The sequence below is a fragment of the Callorhinchus milii genome, unplaced genomic scaffold (assembly GCF_018977255.1).
Source record: "Callorhinchus milii isolate IMCB2004 unplaced genomic scaffold, IMCB_Cmil_1.0 Scaffold5, whole genome shotgun sequence".
NCBI classification, from domain to species: Eukaryota; Metazoa; Chordata; class Chondrichthyes; order Chimaeriformes; family Callorhinchidae; genus Callorhinchus; species Callorhinchus milii.
This window is the reverse complement of record NW_024704746.1, coordinates 14,472,794-14,489,282: the sequence shown is the minus strand read 5'-3', so window position 1 is coordinate 14,489,282 and position 16,489 is coordinate 14,472,794. Positions and strand designations below refer to the sequence as shown.

At 36.7% G+C, this 16,489-nt stretch overlaps 1 protein-coding gene across 2 annotated transcripts in view; it reads right to left on the bottom strand.

Moving 5' to 3' along the window:
* col11a1a (collagen, type XI, alpha 1a) overlaps positions 1 to 16,489 on the bottom strand; it is a 144,430-nt gene that overhangs the window by 69,511 nt on the left and 58,430 nt on the right. For both annotated transcript variants that reach the window (XM_007887285.2, XM_007887286.2), the window contains 15 exons: positions 16,320 to 16,376; positions 10,118 to 10,171; positions 8,453 to 8,506; positions 8,198 to 8,251; positions 7,670 to 7,723; positions 4,622 to 4,675; positions 4,444 to 4,488; positions 4,210 to 4,263; positions 3,494 to 3,538; positions 3,137 to 3,190; positions 2,656 to 2,700; positions 2,477 to 2,530; positions 2,198 to 2,242; positions 1,958 to 2,011; positions 1,783 to 1,827 (listed from right to left, as the gene is read on the bottom strand). In XM_007887285.2, coding sequence (XP_007885476.2) covers positions 1,783 to 1,827; positions 1,958 to 2,011; positions 2,198 to 2,242; positions 2,477 to 2,530; positions 2,656 to 2,700; positions 3,137 to 3,190; positions 3,494 to 3,538; positions 4,210 to 4,263; positions 4,444 to 4,488; positions 4,622 to 4,675; positions 7,670 to 7,723; positions 8,198 to 8,251; positions 8,453 to 8,506; positions 10,118 to 10,171; positions 16,320 to 16,376 — 768 coding nt within the window. The remainder of the gene's footprint in view (positions 1 to 1,782; positions 1,828 to 1,957; positions 2,012 to 2,197; positions 2,243 to 2,476; positions 2,531 to 2,655; positions 2,701 to 3,136; positions 3,191 to 3,493; positions 3,539 to 4,209; positions 4,264 to 4,443; positions 4,489 to 4,621; positions 4,676 to 7,669; positions 7,724 to 8,197; positions 8,252 to 8,452; positions 8,507 to 10,117; positions 10,172 to 16,319; positions 16,377 to 16,489) is intronic.

The window sequence follows — 16,489 nt, the reverse complement described above, 5'->3', positions numbered from 1 at the left end:
CTGGCCCCATCTCATTCGGTGCCTGCAAATGGGAAAGATGGCTTGTTCCGAGCTTCTTGTTTTCCAGAAGGCTTCTATCCTGTTAGCTGGCTGTCAGATGCTGTGATCCACAAAAGTCTAATGTACGACTCAGTCTGACATGCATTAGCAGACATAGGGGGTTGTGTTCTGGAAATGGGGAAAATTGAGCAAGACATTTTGTTCTTCTGTAAGGAGTGAGGTTGAAATGAGTTCTGAAATAAATATTTCTCCCACCCAAATTGCTGAAGAAAGGCAGCTGAAAAGCCATGAGCCTTGTCAACGTGAGAAACTGGTTTTATGCCTCTTACTGAGTTTAGGTATAAACCACACAAGGGCAATTTTGCATGTTCACAAATGGCAAGGGAGTTCTCGCTTAAATTTTCACGACCAACTGGGTGACTAACCTCCAGTAGCAGTCCCTATTTGTGACTCTAGTTATGAATCGCTGTATATTAGACCATCTCTGTAATACCAGAAGAATAAATGATTGGTCTATCAATGTCAGTGAGCTAACACTGCACCACTGTACAGAGTCCAAACTCTTTACTTCAGTGTTCAACAGTATTTGTACTGATGCACAAGATAAATAATCCAAATTCCTGCACTACCCACTAAACATAAATGTATGCACATGAACTTACTCAATGCTGGTGTATATTTTGAAAATGGGGGTGGAAACATTACTTCTCAATTGAAAACTTGTTGGCCTTGGTGACAGAAATTTTCCTGGGATTGCCGGCATGTTTGAGGGTTAAACGTTGGTCACTGAGGTTGGCACTTATGAATGGTGAGATGATATTATGCTTCCATCACAAGTTTATGACTCTGTCGATCATATGACAGGAACAAATACTGAACACTGACATCCCTAAGATTAACTGCTCTGATTCTGTGCTTCAAAACATTTTTTTTCTCGCTTATCCCAATTGTATTTCCTATTCTGAAGGCAGTTTCTTTCTGGCTCTATTGTCACAGGAGACCTCCAGTACCTTGCCTCGGTGCCCAACCTCCACAGTGAGGATCTGACATCACGGTCATGGGAGACATGAAAGTTCGAGTCTGATCCTATCCACCTGACGTCCACACATGCTACATGCGCACTTTGCAGCAAGGGCCATTGGAGAGTAATTAAGAGCTGGAATTCCCTTTCTAGCTTGGATTAAACAAACATTAATCTACATATTGCAGTATTTAATAAATGAGTCTATAAGTACAGCCAAACCCAGTATATTATGAAAATCAGTTCTATTCTTCCTTTTGATTTATATCCTTATTACTCATATAAGATGTGTTTTTTTCTCAGTACATCTCAGACAGACTAACCAACAACCTGAAACACAATGAGACACCATGAATATTTTTGGTCAATTTTTTATTGAAACACAACAGTTTGTGCAATTTATTGGAAAATGGTATATTTCTAAAGGGAACATTTCTTTGAATGACAGGTCCCAAAAATCCTTTCAGATTTTCCATTTTGCAGGATCTCACTAAATATTACATTAGCTTGTTTCCGTTAAATCATGTCTGAGGTGACATTCTGCAAATAGCAGTTAACTCGCAACCAACCCATCAGCTAAAGTGTGATCTCTTCACTTCAAACTAATTTGCACAACAGTAATTGCATTAATTAGGTAAAGACGCCTCATTAGATTAATGAGGAAAAAAAATTATGTGGGCGAGAAATTCTAACAATTTTTTTTCTAAAATCAAGGTAAAATAAAATAAGACAAAAGGGGGTAAAAGAAACAGAATATTCACCTTTTCACCTTTGGATCCCTTCAGACCACGGACTCCATCTGCACCCTGTTTAAACAGACAGTCAAAGCTTAAAACACACCAGGGCATTTTCTGGATGAAATTCTTACATTTTCTATAATGACCGTGAACGTTTTATTGGGAGAAAAGGGAAAGGGGAGACATGTCTCAAGCTTACCTTCACACCACGAGGACCTGGATAGCCAATTGGACCTTGAGGCCCAGAAGATCCCTTTAGAAGGAGAGAAAAACACTGCTTTAGAATTTGTCAATGGGTGGGAGGAGGGGGAGAGATTTTGCATGGAGACTTTAGTTTACAGTTATTTCACGATAAATAATTCAATTGAATTAATGAAAATATATGAATCTTTCACTTATTGTTCCCCAATCACAAAGTATTTTCTGAGACGAGATGTACCTGTGAACCTTTCTCACCAGGTGGCCCTTCTTTGCCAGGATGACCCTGTGTACAACAACAGATGGGCTTATTACTTGACCATAAATCTTGCGTGAGCATTCTTATGAATACTATTTAATAAAAAATAAATCATCTCTACCTTTTCCCACAGCTACTTTTATGTTGCATTTAAAAAAATTATACTTTTCTTTGGCTTGTTCAGTACTCTTCCAGCTATATGCGTGCAGAGCGAGATTAATCATTGTTTTTTTCTCTAACATGTAACAGGGATCCACTTACTGGAGGCCCATCGGCACCTGAGAGACCATGGAGACCGGCTTTGCCTTGTGGTCCCTAAACGGAGAAAACAGAACAAAAGGTCACAGTTCAATCCATCACACAATCCTACTTCAGCTGTTCCTAAGGCAGGCAAAATGATCAGAAATGTGTAGAAGCTGCACATAGGGAAGAGCACAGACCTTTACACCAGGAGGGCCAATCGTGCCTTGAGGACCGGGGAGACCCTGTTTGGGGGGAGAAAAAAAAAATAAGAGATTTGTCACTTCAAATCCTAATATTTACTTAGTGTGGTTGTGGAATAACCAAACTCAAAAAAGCAACACAGTTTAGTGCAGAAGTTAAAATCGTGGCGAATATTAAAAGACACAGCAATCTAAAACTGAGAAACGATTTAGCTCAGGTGACTGACTTTGGTAAAGTTGAGCATTTTGGCACAAAGAGAGAAACATGATTCTACCCATAGCCTCTCTCTTTTCTTAAAAAAACTCTAAAATGAAACTAGGTTTGCAAACTAGGAATAAAAGTACTCACAGCAGAAGTGGTATAGGCTTCACTACAGCAGACAAGCAGGACTGTTCTTTTTGCAACTATGAAGTACTGTAGCGCTAAGCGCCTTTTCACTGCCTGATACAAGCCTTATTTCATCTAATGTGTACTCACTTGCGTGCCTGGAATTCCCTGCTGACCAGCAGGGCCTGGCTCTCCTTGAGGGCCCTTGAAGAGAAAGTGGTGGGGGTGGGGGGGGTGGGGGGGAGAGAGAAAAGGACTTTTATTCAAAGCGTGAATAAAAATATCTACTGCAAGCTAACATTAAAATCCATAACCAGTCAGCATCTTTATGTCAATTTTATTCCTGTAAATTGTCACATTAATAAGCTCCTGTGTTTTTTTCCACTATTTTATTCTCCAAAGTACAGCACACAATGCTTCCCTTAGATACAGCTACAGGCCAAAAAGGTATTTGCTATATTTCTTAAGTTTGTATAAACTAAAAAAAAACTAAAAATAAATAAATACCATGTTTCCTTTTGGACCTGGCGGCCCATCCAAACCATTCGTGCCCTGAAATATATATAAAACAAATATTTTAAATCAATATACTTAAAGGAAGTTCTAGGATTGGTTGCTAAAAATTCAGGAGTTAATTGGCATTTATTTTTCTCATAATATTTTAGGAAATGTATTGTTTTGCAGAACAATGATGGTGCATATAATAATAGCAATTAACAATAATTCTTGTATCTAATATAGCACCTTTCACATCGGGAGCACGTTTAGAAACATTTAAAGGAAAATACCGCAAAGTGTTGCAACTATGTGTTTTGTAGACAACCACATTATTATAGGCCTGATCATTAAACTACCGTCAAACAAGTAACAAGAGGAAAATGTGGCAAATAGGCCAAAGAATAAAAGAACATATGATAAAACTTCATGGCAAAGGCGAATTTCAACTTTTAAAAAAAGCGATTTTCAGTTTTTAATCTCCAGAATCTCTCTTAGTCTGATTTTATAAACTCTATTCAGGAAAAGAATATTTTTTCTTCGATTTATAAATCAACAGTGAAAGAGCACTTCCAGATTTTGTTTGTATACGTTCTATTCTAGCACCTTGGGACATCTTCTCTACGTAAAAGGCGCTATATTAGATGCAAATATATTATAGAAATGTAATTTACTGTTATTATTGGGAAAATCTATTGTAAGGGACAACAAATGACACGTAGACCTACAGGCTGTCCAGGTGGCCCTGGAGATCCTCTTGGTCCAAGCAACCCTCTTGGACCCTGTAGAAAAAGAAATAGTCATTTTTAACACTTCGAACCTCTTTTAAAATGTGCTAATGGTTTTGAAATACCTAGATCTAAAACGTACAATAAAAAAAATTCAGTTTAAATTTGCGGCCTCCTTAATCTAGAGACAGAACGACAACTTTGAGTAAGAGGACTTTAAAATGGTTGGCTTACAGATTCGCCCGGCAAACCTCTTGGTCCAATCTCTCCGTCGTCTCCCTGAAAAAAAACACGGCACAAAAACAAGATTATTCCCTGAGGGATTCAAACTCTAGCTGCGCACTGTGCTTGATGAAGTCAGAGACGGCAGATCGTAAAAGTTCAAACTTTTAAAAGTGGACAAATCCATTACCCTTTCGCCATCTTCACCCGTTGGCCCTGGTGGACCTAGTGGGCCTGTTTCCCCCTGTAAAACACAAAACAATCAGCATTACACTGGGGCATGTTGCATTTTCTTGTTTTCGTCTTCCTGCTCCACAGTCAATTCACTCTTTAAAACAAACTAATTTTCTTAGCTGCGACAATTGAAACTTCTACATAAAACAGTATGGAGTCTGCGATTGCAAACAAAGGGGTGCACGTTCAAGGAAATGCATGAAGGAAAGTTGTAGAATTTTTGAATAAATTACTTAGGTAATAAAAACGACACTATATCTGATAATATGTTTACGATTAAAGTGAAGAATATAAATCTTTGGGACAGGAGTTCAATTGTAAAAATCACAATCTGGCTCACATTGAAAACAGAAGCATCATTTCTGATTTAATCAACACTAATTCTGCCTATGACAAGCACCATCACAAAGGCTGCATTGCACAAAGCAGCGCATGTCCCACTTTGAAAAATATGAGAACAAAAATGTGGTTTAAGTGATACAATTCTTTAGTGGCATGCCAACAAAATGCACGGTTTTCATGAAAAAAATGCGGAATAAACCTTCTCCCTGCCTATCTTAAAGGTACGGACATGCTACCATCTGGAATCATGGGAACTGGGAAGCCTATAGTATTTTGCCTGAGGGGGGCAGTCTTTGTATAAGAATCTAAACAGAAATATTGGACTATAGGGGGTTCATTACAGTCAAACCTGATTCTGTCTTCATCCAACATCCATAGTAATGGAATCATTAATAAGTGATCAGGTTGGCAAATTGGCTGGTTTTGTTTCCCTTTAAGCCAATTGCGGTGCCCCAATCAGATCAGCTCACTCAGCACAAATTGACCTACATTGCTCATTTTATTTCAGTAACTTTTCCAACTGACCCAGTGGGGGAGTGTGCAAACTTTTTTTTATTAATACTTGTTTGGACATTGTTTTCATTTTACCGAAAAGATCCAATGATGCATTTCGATGTGATCTATGTCATGTCATTAAGTGTATTGTGCTTGTACAACAATAAAGAGGTTTGCCAAAAAAACTTTTAGGAAAGTGGCAGTATTCTGTCAGTGGAGTTGAAGAGAACATTATTTAATATAAAATCTGAACCAAATAATCTAGCATTGCTGAACAGCCACCAACTCTATTGGATTTGCAATTGCTTAAGAAGTCAGCTCTAATACACGATGACACTGGTTTATATTCCATTAAGAAGCACCAAAACTAAACTCCAATCTTAGAAAACAGTTATCTTCATAACAATGCCGTTTTCAGTTTTGATTAACATTTATGGTGTCAGATTAAAGAGTAAAACAAATTGTCAACATTCATCCGAGCTGTACTACAAATCTTGACAGTTAAATTAATAAACCATTAAAAAATGATTATTTCTCTGCTTATTAAGGATTAAGTTAATGTTAAAGGTGTCAAAGGTCATTAAGTGATGAGCCTCCTCATTTTTGATTTGAACCCAATATTTTATTTACACTCAACAATAGTTTCTGCTGTCTGTCTGATTCTTATATCAGGAGTTTTAAGTGAACTGTTTTCCATAAGAAGGTAGTTTTTCCGATTATATTGGCCAGAGTCTCCCAAATAAAATTGGTCATTCACTTCATGGCTGTTTGTGGGATATCACAGTGTGCAAATTGCCTGCATTCGCCTACAAAAATACAGTCACTACAATTTTAAAATGAATTCTGTGAAGTGCTTTGAGGTGTCCTCCTGATGTGAAAGGTGCTAATGCTAAATGCAAGGATTATTATTATAAAATTAATTTCAAAAGGTAAAGTACAGAGAGGGAGGGGCACACTCTCAAAACCATAATGCAAGAGAATCGACATTCACTCAAGGTGTACAATTTAGCTTTGTAGATAATACAATTACTTTTGTAAATAGAATACATCAGAAAGAAAGTTTCTATAAACTCAGTCCTCACTCCCTGCTCAGCAGGACTATCTTATTTGGTTCAGATTTTATGTTCAGGTATTTTCTGCTCAGAACTAACTAAATTAAATGGACATAAGCAAAAGCTCTCAATAAATATTTATACCTGTATCATTTACTTTTTCGACAAAGTTATGTCCTTGCAATCAGTGTGTTTTACACACATGTTGCATGTTGGCAATTTTCATGGCTTCTCTACCATACATACACACACACCCTTTGTTCTTTGATGGTGACACTTGTGTGCAATTAGCTCACCCCCATGTGGTGCTCAGCTCTTCACCAATGAAGCAATGAGAGGGAATTTGTCCATATTACACAATGTAGCGGATTGTCAAAGATGTTTTACAGATGTAGCTGAGAATTGGTTTGAAGCTTGCATGTGCATGATGGGTCAAAAGTAATGAAATATTAACATTACTGTAAATTTTCTTTATCCACCAGCCGTCTTTATCCAAAAACATAATTATTACTAATATTTTAAATATGAATTGATACAATTGTTTTGACTCACTATTGAACTGAACTCGAATGTTTTCTGAATCTTAGAAAAAATTGGTGAAACAAAAGATTTTAAAAGAAAGCAAAGTTTACATAAAATGCTGTTTTAGTAAAAACTGGAATATTAAAGAGTTTTTTTAAAAAGGGAAATTAGATGAAAGACTTTGGGGCTTATTATACTAAATTGATTTTTTACATTGAACATCGAACTGCAAACATTTAATATTACCTTCACTAAATATATTTTAGATTTTTAATACATTTTTGTAAAGCAAAGCAGCAAATCCATTTCTGTTTCATAGCAGTTCAGTTCAGATAGCTTTATATTTATACTTTGGCATAGAAGTCAGTCTGTGGACAAATTATTAAAGCAACACAAAATCTGCTCCATTTGCACATGTTTGTTATGTACAAGCTTAGTAGATAATACAATTACTTTTGTAAATAAAATACAACAGAAGGGGACAAGTTATAATCTTTTGATTAACATTACAGGCAACAACCCAATTTATCACCATACCTTACCCAAGCATCTGACCATGTTTTCTTAATGCTATATTTGCTAGAATATCTTACCCTGTGTCCCTTATTGCCAGGCAAACCAGGAAGTCCATCGAAACCTCGGTCACCCTTGAAAAAGTAAATGAACATTTGTCATTGCATTTACACTGCAATCTCCCCAGTGAAAAGCAAAAGAAAATTCAGACTGGTTACAAGCTACATGTGCATGATGAACTATGATAGAATTCAACTACAAATTTATTATTATACGTATTCATCATTTTGACAAAACCTCTTTCCAGCAGTAAACGTAAAATTCATGACTTACACAGAAGAACTTAGAAACTGCTGAATGTATACTGTTAACTACATGAGCAGAATTTTATGCACGCATACATTGATGCGTGCATAAAATCCAATGGATGACAATGTGGATTAATAGATGACAGATAAGGACGTGTGTTGAGCAGTATTCTTTTATTTTAATAGAACTTTACTCTTTTGTGTTATGTATACAGATTGATGGTTATACTGATGTTTTTATTATAAATGAATGATCATATGCCACGCAATGTGCAGCAATGACGTTTTTAAAAAGTGTACCTTGGAGCCAGGTTCCCCAGGCATCCCTCTGGAACCGTCTGCACCTGCACGACCCTAAAGGGCCAACATAGACATTTTACAGATTAATACTGCACCAAGGCAGAATTACTCCTCGTTTGTCTCAGGTCAAATAATATCACAGTTAATACCTGTAAACTTAGCATTGGTGAAATTTCAAATCCTGCTTCTTCAAATANTTTTTTTCGCCAACATTGATTTTTTTAAAAAAAACAAGATAAAACTCTTGGTACTCACCCGTTTCCCTGGTTTTCCACTCAAACCAGGAGGACCTTGGACACCACGAGGACCCTAGATCACACAATACAAACAGTAAAGATCAGTGTTAAAAGTCCAAACAAATTAACACACGTTAATAAAACCCATATATACTACATTTTTAACGTAGAATTAAAAATCCAGCAAAAGCTATAATTAGATGACATATGCCACCAGTCCACCATTTGAACAAATCCTTTATTGTAACAAATACCCAGTTACATGGACTTACTTGGTAATGTCAAGAGGTATTTTGACCAGTTTGATGTTTTCATAGGCTAATACTACCAAGACCAGCAGGCAGATGACTCTTTCAGTTAATGAGCAGAATAAATGCATGAGAACCTGTCATTTAACCTTTCAAATTCACCTTTCTCACTGCATCTATCTGCACTTTGCCTCCACCTCTGCACAACAGGGTAGAGCTGTCATCATTACTAAATTCTGATGTTCACAGAATACGATGGGATGACAACCAAATTGAATCCGAACTCATTGGAATTTGGACCATTTCAAGGGTTGACCCAGAAGCAATCCTGTGTTGGATAGTCTAAGTTCTGGCATCTATGGTTATAAAAATCTCTCAGAACACAAATGTGTATGAGTGGATTTTGTGCACCGTGAGGTATGCCTCACACTGTAAACATTTAGTGAATATTATGCATGCTGGTCTGTGTGCACATCGCGTTGCCATTTACCAAACCAACGTTTATCAAATGGGTTTTAACCTTGGTAAGTAAACCATCAAGATTGTTTTCCTATATTGTTTATGATGTTAATGATAAAATAAAGTAGTTATTTCCCACCTTCATTAAGATCCATTAAAACATATAACCTCAAAAAACAAACAGGTTTCAATACAAATGATTTTTTTTCCAAGTGAATTCATTGCTCCTTCCGATGGCTCACGATGCAAATGCACCATTTGATGAGATATGAAAGCACGAATAATTGGATGGTCTCAGGATGGATTTGCCATAAAGGCATGAGTTAGTTGGGTAACCTCTTCACCCTCTCTCCCAGTGAAACATTTGATCTTTCACGGGACATAAACTATAATAAAATTAGTTATTTGCTGTGTACAAAGCACAAAACATTCTGGATGTTGAGAATAGTTCCATGTTGAGAATAGTTCCCCTCTTAGTTATAAAAGATGAGCAAATAAACTGCAAGCATTGATTTATAGTCTTAATATCTCAGACATTGAGGTCAGTGTCACCTAATTATAGCTACATTACTGGAGAACTTTAGCTCTCTTTTGACCTTCCAAGCAACACAATTTCAAAAGTAATTCCTGACCGAGGACAGCAGGCTGTAAAACACTATGTTGCTTGATGAGGCAGAACGAGATGCGCAGCACTCTTTATGTTCTGCTATCTAACCCTTACAATCTTTGAACAACCAAGTAAAGGTCTATAAATACACTCGCAGATAGTAGTGCAGATCAGGACACTGCATCATGGCTTCAACGGGCAATTCAATAGGAAGTGTAGCGACATAATTGTAATATCAGTAGTGTACTAACTTGAATATAGTGCAATTCAGTATTACTAGTTTGACATGTGCTTTGTCTGTTGAGCGTCCATTTTACGCTATAGCTACTGTAAGATAAAGGGCACTGTAAGAGAATAAAACTGTATTTACCTGTGGACCATGATCACCTGATTCACCCTTAAAACCTGGGCTGCCAGGTATTCCCTATAGAGAAACAAATGGAATTAGATTAAACAAAGTGTCAACATACAACATACAAAGTAATACAGTCCTCTAGATATACTGTATTAAGCGCTCTGAGACGCTACCATGCGTGGAGACCGCTACATAAGCGCGAGTTGTTGATGTTGTTGTTGTTGTTTAGTACCAGTCCTTTACACACAGCAGAACAGCTGAGGTTTGTTCTGTCTGCACTCAACCAGAGGGTGGCACTGTGGTGTAGTATGATTACAGTCATATCGTATGATTGACATACAGTATTTAGATTTTCTTTAGTCCAAAATTTGCTTTTTAAATAAATATAAAGCAAACTACTCTTATAACCACATCATAAACTAACTTTCTGATGCATATAGGTAAATGCTATATTGAGTGTATTGTTGCTGAACAGCTTTCTCTCCATAGGGATAAAGCTCAGGATCTTATTCCCAGCATCAGCAATAGTGTAGAATTTCAGTGCCATGATACTGAGAAATAAACATTAAGGGAACATTAATTTTACGACAAGCCCTAAGCTTCCGAGTAAGGAATCATTTAAAAAATTATTTAATAGTGCCTGTTTTAATAATTAATTAATGGCAATCTGAGGAATGAGTCAACTAAGTGACTGATAATTTCAAAGTATTTTTATATTTTATCATAGCATTTCTTGTTCCACATGTTATCTGATTCATAATTCTACATGGAGCAATCAAGGAGCTGCTTCAGCCACCATTGGGAGAGGAAAATTTCCTACAAGACTATAGTCACTACACTCTACAGTAAATCCTCTGAAGTTATCCTTGAGGTGTTATGCTTTGGTAAAGTGCTATATCAAATGCAAGGATTATTATTATTGTTAGAAAATGTCTTCATGCAGGAGTTTTATTCACTATTTCTAAATTAGGATGTGCTATGCACGGTTCAAATTATGCTCGATTATCATCTAGGTTCCTTGGGGTATACTCTCATACAGCATTTATTGAGAGAAAATGTCACTGAGTTGATACAAAAATTTTGAGATGCCCTGACATTGTTGTAACATACAGTCACAGTAAATTAAAAGTTTGGTATCATCAACAGCTTGTACTGAAAAACAGCAGCTCTGTCCTATAAACTGCAGGAGGTTGAGATTAGATTAAAAACTCATCTAAATTGTGGAATTTCCTAAATCTAAATTTTGGATCTTACTGAGTTTAAGTTTCATGCATTCATATTTGTGCAGATTTAGATGATTGGATTCAGATGCAGTTATCCTGGATTCATACATTCACCTACATTTCCTTTGGAATTCAAAACCTTCCCTTTATCTCAGCAACAATGTTCTTTGTGCCAATGATTATTTGTGATATGGGTTGAACTCTTTTTGGTTGTGGGGGGAGGAAATCCTTTTGAGGGTTTTTCTTGGTTAAAAAAATATTTATTTTGATCAGATGTTCCCTTGGTCATTCTATGTGTATATAAATTGTGGCGGGGGGGGCAAGAAAAAGATAGAGTATTTATTTGATGCTTGGGGCAGGGTATCCAGGGTCTAATACTTGGTTCATATTGCACACTTGGTGGTAAATGACAATGTGGAGGAAGTGGTGCAAGGAGAAATGAGACTGCCACAGGGGCACCAAAAACACGCTGGGTGAGAAACACACTGGACTCACTCCAAGGTATGTTCAAATTTCAGTAAAAGAACAGTGTGGCATGATATTGCCATCCAGACCAGGAACGTCCTAGTTAGCTGATCTCATCTAGATTAACTTTACCGACGCTTATGCATTTCCACATGAGTGTGCTTATTAATGCTGAGACTAGGTTGGTGGCTGTGGAGCTTGGCATTTTGCCAAGGAGTACAGAATCTGATCCTGGCAAATGAAGAGCCTTAAAAAAAAAAGTGTTTTTCAAAATATTCAGCTGTACAAAATGTCTTTGCTAGAACGTCTGATCCTACTATTTATTTTACTTAATTTAATACTACTTATAGAGCTAGCTTCATGCTGACCGTTATTTAGTCTATAAAGACTTGTGTAGTAACTAGAAGGCTTTCATGTTTTATTAAGTTAGTAAGGGGGCTGAATTTGGATAAACTTCTCAAAAGTAGCATTTTATGATGCACAGTAGGCTTTGTAATTGAGATTCTAATTTTCTTGCAGAGAAAAACAGGTGAGAGGTCAAAAAACTGCTGCTGAGGTTCCCAGGGGGTCTAACGTTCTACCTAGTCTTAGCTTTAAAACTATTTTGTCTTAAAATTTAGATTGGGCAGAACTATGGAAAATTCTTCAATTTATCGTATTTTAGAAGCCGGTTCATTTTAAAAACAGTGTAAAACTGGTTTCCAAATTGAAAGTAAATTGAAGAACTGTCTCCAAAATTACACATAATCTTACACTTTAAGATAATAGGTCTCAGCCTCAACAGATATCCACACATGCACAACTTCTAATAAAAAGCTCACTAGATAATGTTTAAGGAGTGGGATCTGTGGTTATTTTACCCCTTTCACCCACGAACACTGACGCCAGTTGCACACTGCTGCCCTGGAAAACAACTTAATGCTGATCATTGTGGGAGCCTCTGATCAATTTTTTTTAAAATTATGAGCCTCCTACTTCACGTGTCACAAGAGGGTTTCTTTCAATTTACTGTCGTTCTTCAAATCAAAGACCAATCTATTACTACTTAACCTTGTCACAGCTTTCAATATCTCTTCCATGACCTTAAGGTTAAAACATGCTTTCAGGTGTAAAACAACTCAGGGAATGAATGGTTATACCCTTAGCTGGTGCTCTACTGTGCAATTGTTTCTAGTGTTGAATGGATATTGGAACACTTCTCCCCTGTGACTCATGTCCAAGCTATTAATATCAACAGATTTTTTTTGTGAGTTTTCCTTAATTCTTCAACCACTCTTTGGGAACTACGTGCAAGGATTATTATTAGCACCATTTAAATAATCTGTATGGAGAGTGATATCTATATGGTTATGGTAAAATGTAAAATAATTTGCCATTTCATTATTCAACACTGACACTGATTACACTGTTCTCTTCTGTGTGGCTTGATGATAATAATAATAATCCTTGCATTTGATATAGCGCTTTTCACATCTTCTAGACGTCCCAAAGCGCTTCACAGAATATACTGTAAAGTGAATTGACTATATATTTGTGGGCGAACGCGGCAGCCAATTGCGCATAGCAATATCCCACAAACAGTCATGGATTGAAAATGATCAATTTATTATTGTTTTGTTTTTTTGGAGGGATTATTATTAGGCGTGTGGAGTAAGGAAACTTGCCCAAGGTTTCGCCCTGCCTGGAATTCAACTCAGGTCTCTCACTTGCAAAGCGAGTGCTCTAACCACTGAGCTACAGGACTTGATGAAGAATGGCAAAGGGTTTGCCAAATATTTCATTACTTTTTGTAAAACAAAATCTTTCTGATTAGGACAGCTGAAAGTTTGTAATATTGTGCATTTTGCCTACAAATTACCGAGTCAATCCACTTTACAATTATTCTGTGAAGCGCTTTCAAGACATCTCAACAATGTGATAAAGCGCTATATCAAATGCAAGGATTACTATTATAATAATTACCCAGAAGCATTATCCATGTGCAAAGATACACTTCTATTTTGACTAACATTTAAGGGAAAAATTGCTATGAATTTTAGACTCTCTTCAAAACGAACCTGTGATCTGTGGTTATCGCATCATTAAGATTCAGATGCTTCTCTCTGAACTACAAATCGCTTTCAACTACAAATATGCTACATTTTTTTCTTCAGATCGGTATAAGGAATGTGTGAGATTAGTGAATAATTAAATGACATTAAACTACTTGGGCCAGATTTTCAACTATTTTAATATTCCTCAACTCAGGTAACATTTAATTTTCGGTATTTAATTGGTTTTCACAAGCTATGGCAATCTCAGAAAGACTGACAAATTTTAACTTGCCCTCAACAAATGTCTTAAGAACATTGCTCAAAGTAGCACAAAATGCTTTGAGGCAACAATGTAATGGCAAACATTAACATTTCTAGCACAGTGCTGTTGTTTATGCTGCACTAGTTATTAGAATTAAAAAAAATGTTTCCTGGACCTTCAGCACAAAATCACAAGAGAGGTCATCAGGGAGATGGGGAATCAGTGGAGAAGAAATAACCACTCAGACTTGCCATTGACGACACTCTGCGTGTGTGTGACAAGTGTGAGAAAGATGACACCTTTACAACATACTGCAACAGCCAACATTCTTACTGGACAAAACTTCATGCTCCAGTCAATGTGGCATTTTTTGTTTGCGTCAGCCATAGGAAAAACATGCTGCATAATACTGGATTCACGAATTAAGGGTGTGTATTGCTAAATATACAACATGTAATTAAATAAAAGGCGTTTATTTGGCCTTTTACATCTAGCACATGAAGCGTGGAATTTCCTACTGTGAATATGTGCACTTTTAGCCAAAAATCAGGAAGCAGAGTTCTCTAATTGTAATTAAAATGAAGCACAACATCGTCATTTAAACTGTGGTGACCAACCCACATTTTCAGTGGCTGACATCTAATTACAAGAAGGAAAGAATGTGGTGCCTGCAATGCACACTGAGTTAGTTCATGCTGGAGAGTGTAGAGCTGAGTAAAGAGTGGGACTTAGTTGTGGACAGAGACTGTGGAGAGCTGAGTACAGTGAGGCTGGGGTTAGAGACTGTTTAGTAAAGAGTATAGCATGGAGCTGGGCTAGTGATGGAGTCGGGTATAATAGATTTATTTTGTGTTTTTTAAGACACAAGGAGTGTGGCAATTTTTATAATGGCTTTTATAAATGCCAGTTGTTGTTGTTGACTTGACAAGTGATGCATTTAAGTAGAACTCATATTCTTTAATCTTTAAAAGAAAATTTAAAAAAGGGTTTCCAAAACCATTTTCTTGGAGGCCCTATAAAGCTTTTTTGTCAAATCATTTTGATATAGAAGTTTATGAAATGCTTTGAAGCCTGCCTATAGCGATGCAGTTTAACTGAACTGCTCGCCATAATACAAGTTATTTGAACCATGAGTTTTAATTATTTTACCCCTCCCTGGAATCTGTAGCCAAGACGAGCCATATGTGGCAATGTAGGTGGTGTTTAGACCACAGTATGCAATCTACATTCCACAGCTAAGAAAATCTTTCTCCTTTCCAATCCATGAAATGAAGTAGATTAAATACTGTGCACTGAAGGAAATGGACTTGGGAATTAAGATGTCCGGTCTATTCAAATGAAGCCCTCTTCATCCATAAAAGTGCAATCATTCTCTCAGAGTGATTAATGTAAAGTACTTCAGAAGTTCAATTTTACTTAAAATATTATACCATGGCTATCAATATTTAAATGCATGGTTTATTACTACCATTTTGATCCAGATTTGAAAACGACTGAATACCATATATTAGTCATATTTTGAACAAAATCTGTGTTAAAGAAATATTTCTGAACCTAGGGGATGATTGAGTTATTTTTCATTATCAAAAATACAAAAAAAAGTATTTCACTTTCCAATCCTGCTATAGATGTAGAATCACAAATGCAGGAGTTGTTTATGACACTGAGGACTAGATCAGGTTGGATGGAATTACCTAGAATGTCATTTTTATTGAAAAACACAAATGTTGTGGCAAACACACACACGCACACCACTCGACACAGGTTCAATTGATACAACTTGCAGGTCTGTGTTGATGCTTGTCAGATGGAATTGGTGCTGCTATCAGAAACTGAATCAGAAGTTGGCTGTACACGAAAGCCAGCCAGAATTCAGAACAGACAAAATAACGACACTGGTCACAGCCAGTGCAAGAATGAACAGAGTTATTCTTAGGACATGAGGAGTGTTTTTCTTCAGTGCTGCCAATATAACCCAAAAATGAGCTTCAGAGATGCCTCTTTCCACAGATGGAAAGAGCTCAAGGGACATTACGATTTTGGCTGCTATCAGGTTGCCTGCCTGAGGAAGAGGAGCTCTTTTTTGAATATACATGTAAATGGACACAGCGTTTTGGATTGCTTCAAATAACCGGTGTCTGCTTAAGTAAAACGGCATGATGGAAATGAAATTTATNAAAAAAAACATATGGACAATCGAAGAACAATAAGAACAATTTTTTTTATTAACTTACCACAGGACCTGATCTTCCAGTTAAACCCATTGGGCCAGAGGGTCCTCTCATTGCAATCTAAAGAAAACAAACAACAGTCAGAATGCATCTGAATAAAAACCTTCCAACAAAGCAGATTACCTGGTAATAATAGGTAAAGATACAACATATGATGTGTGTGTTTCACACGT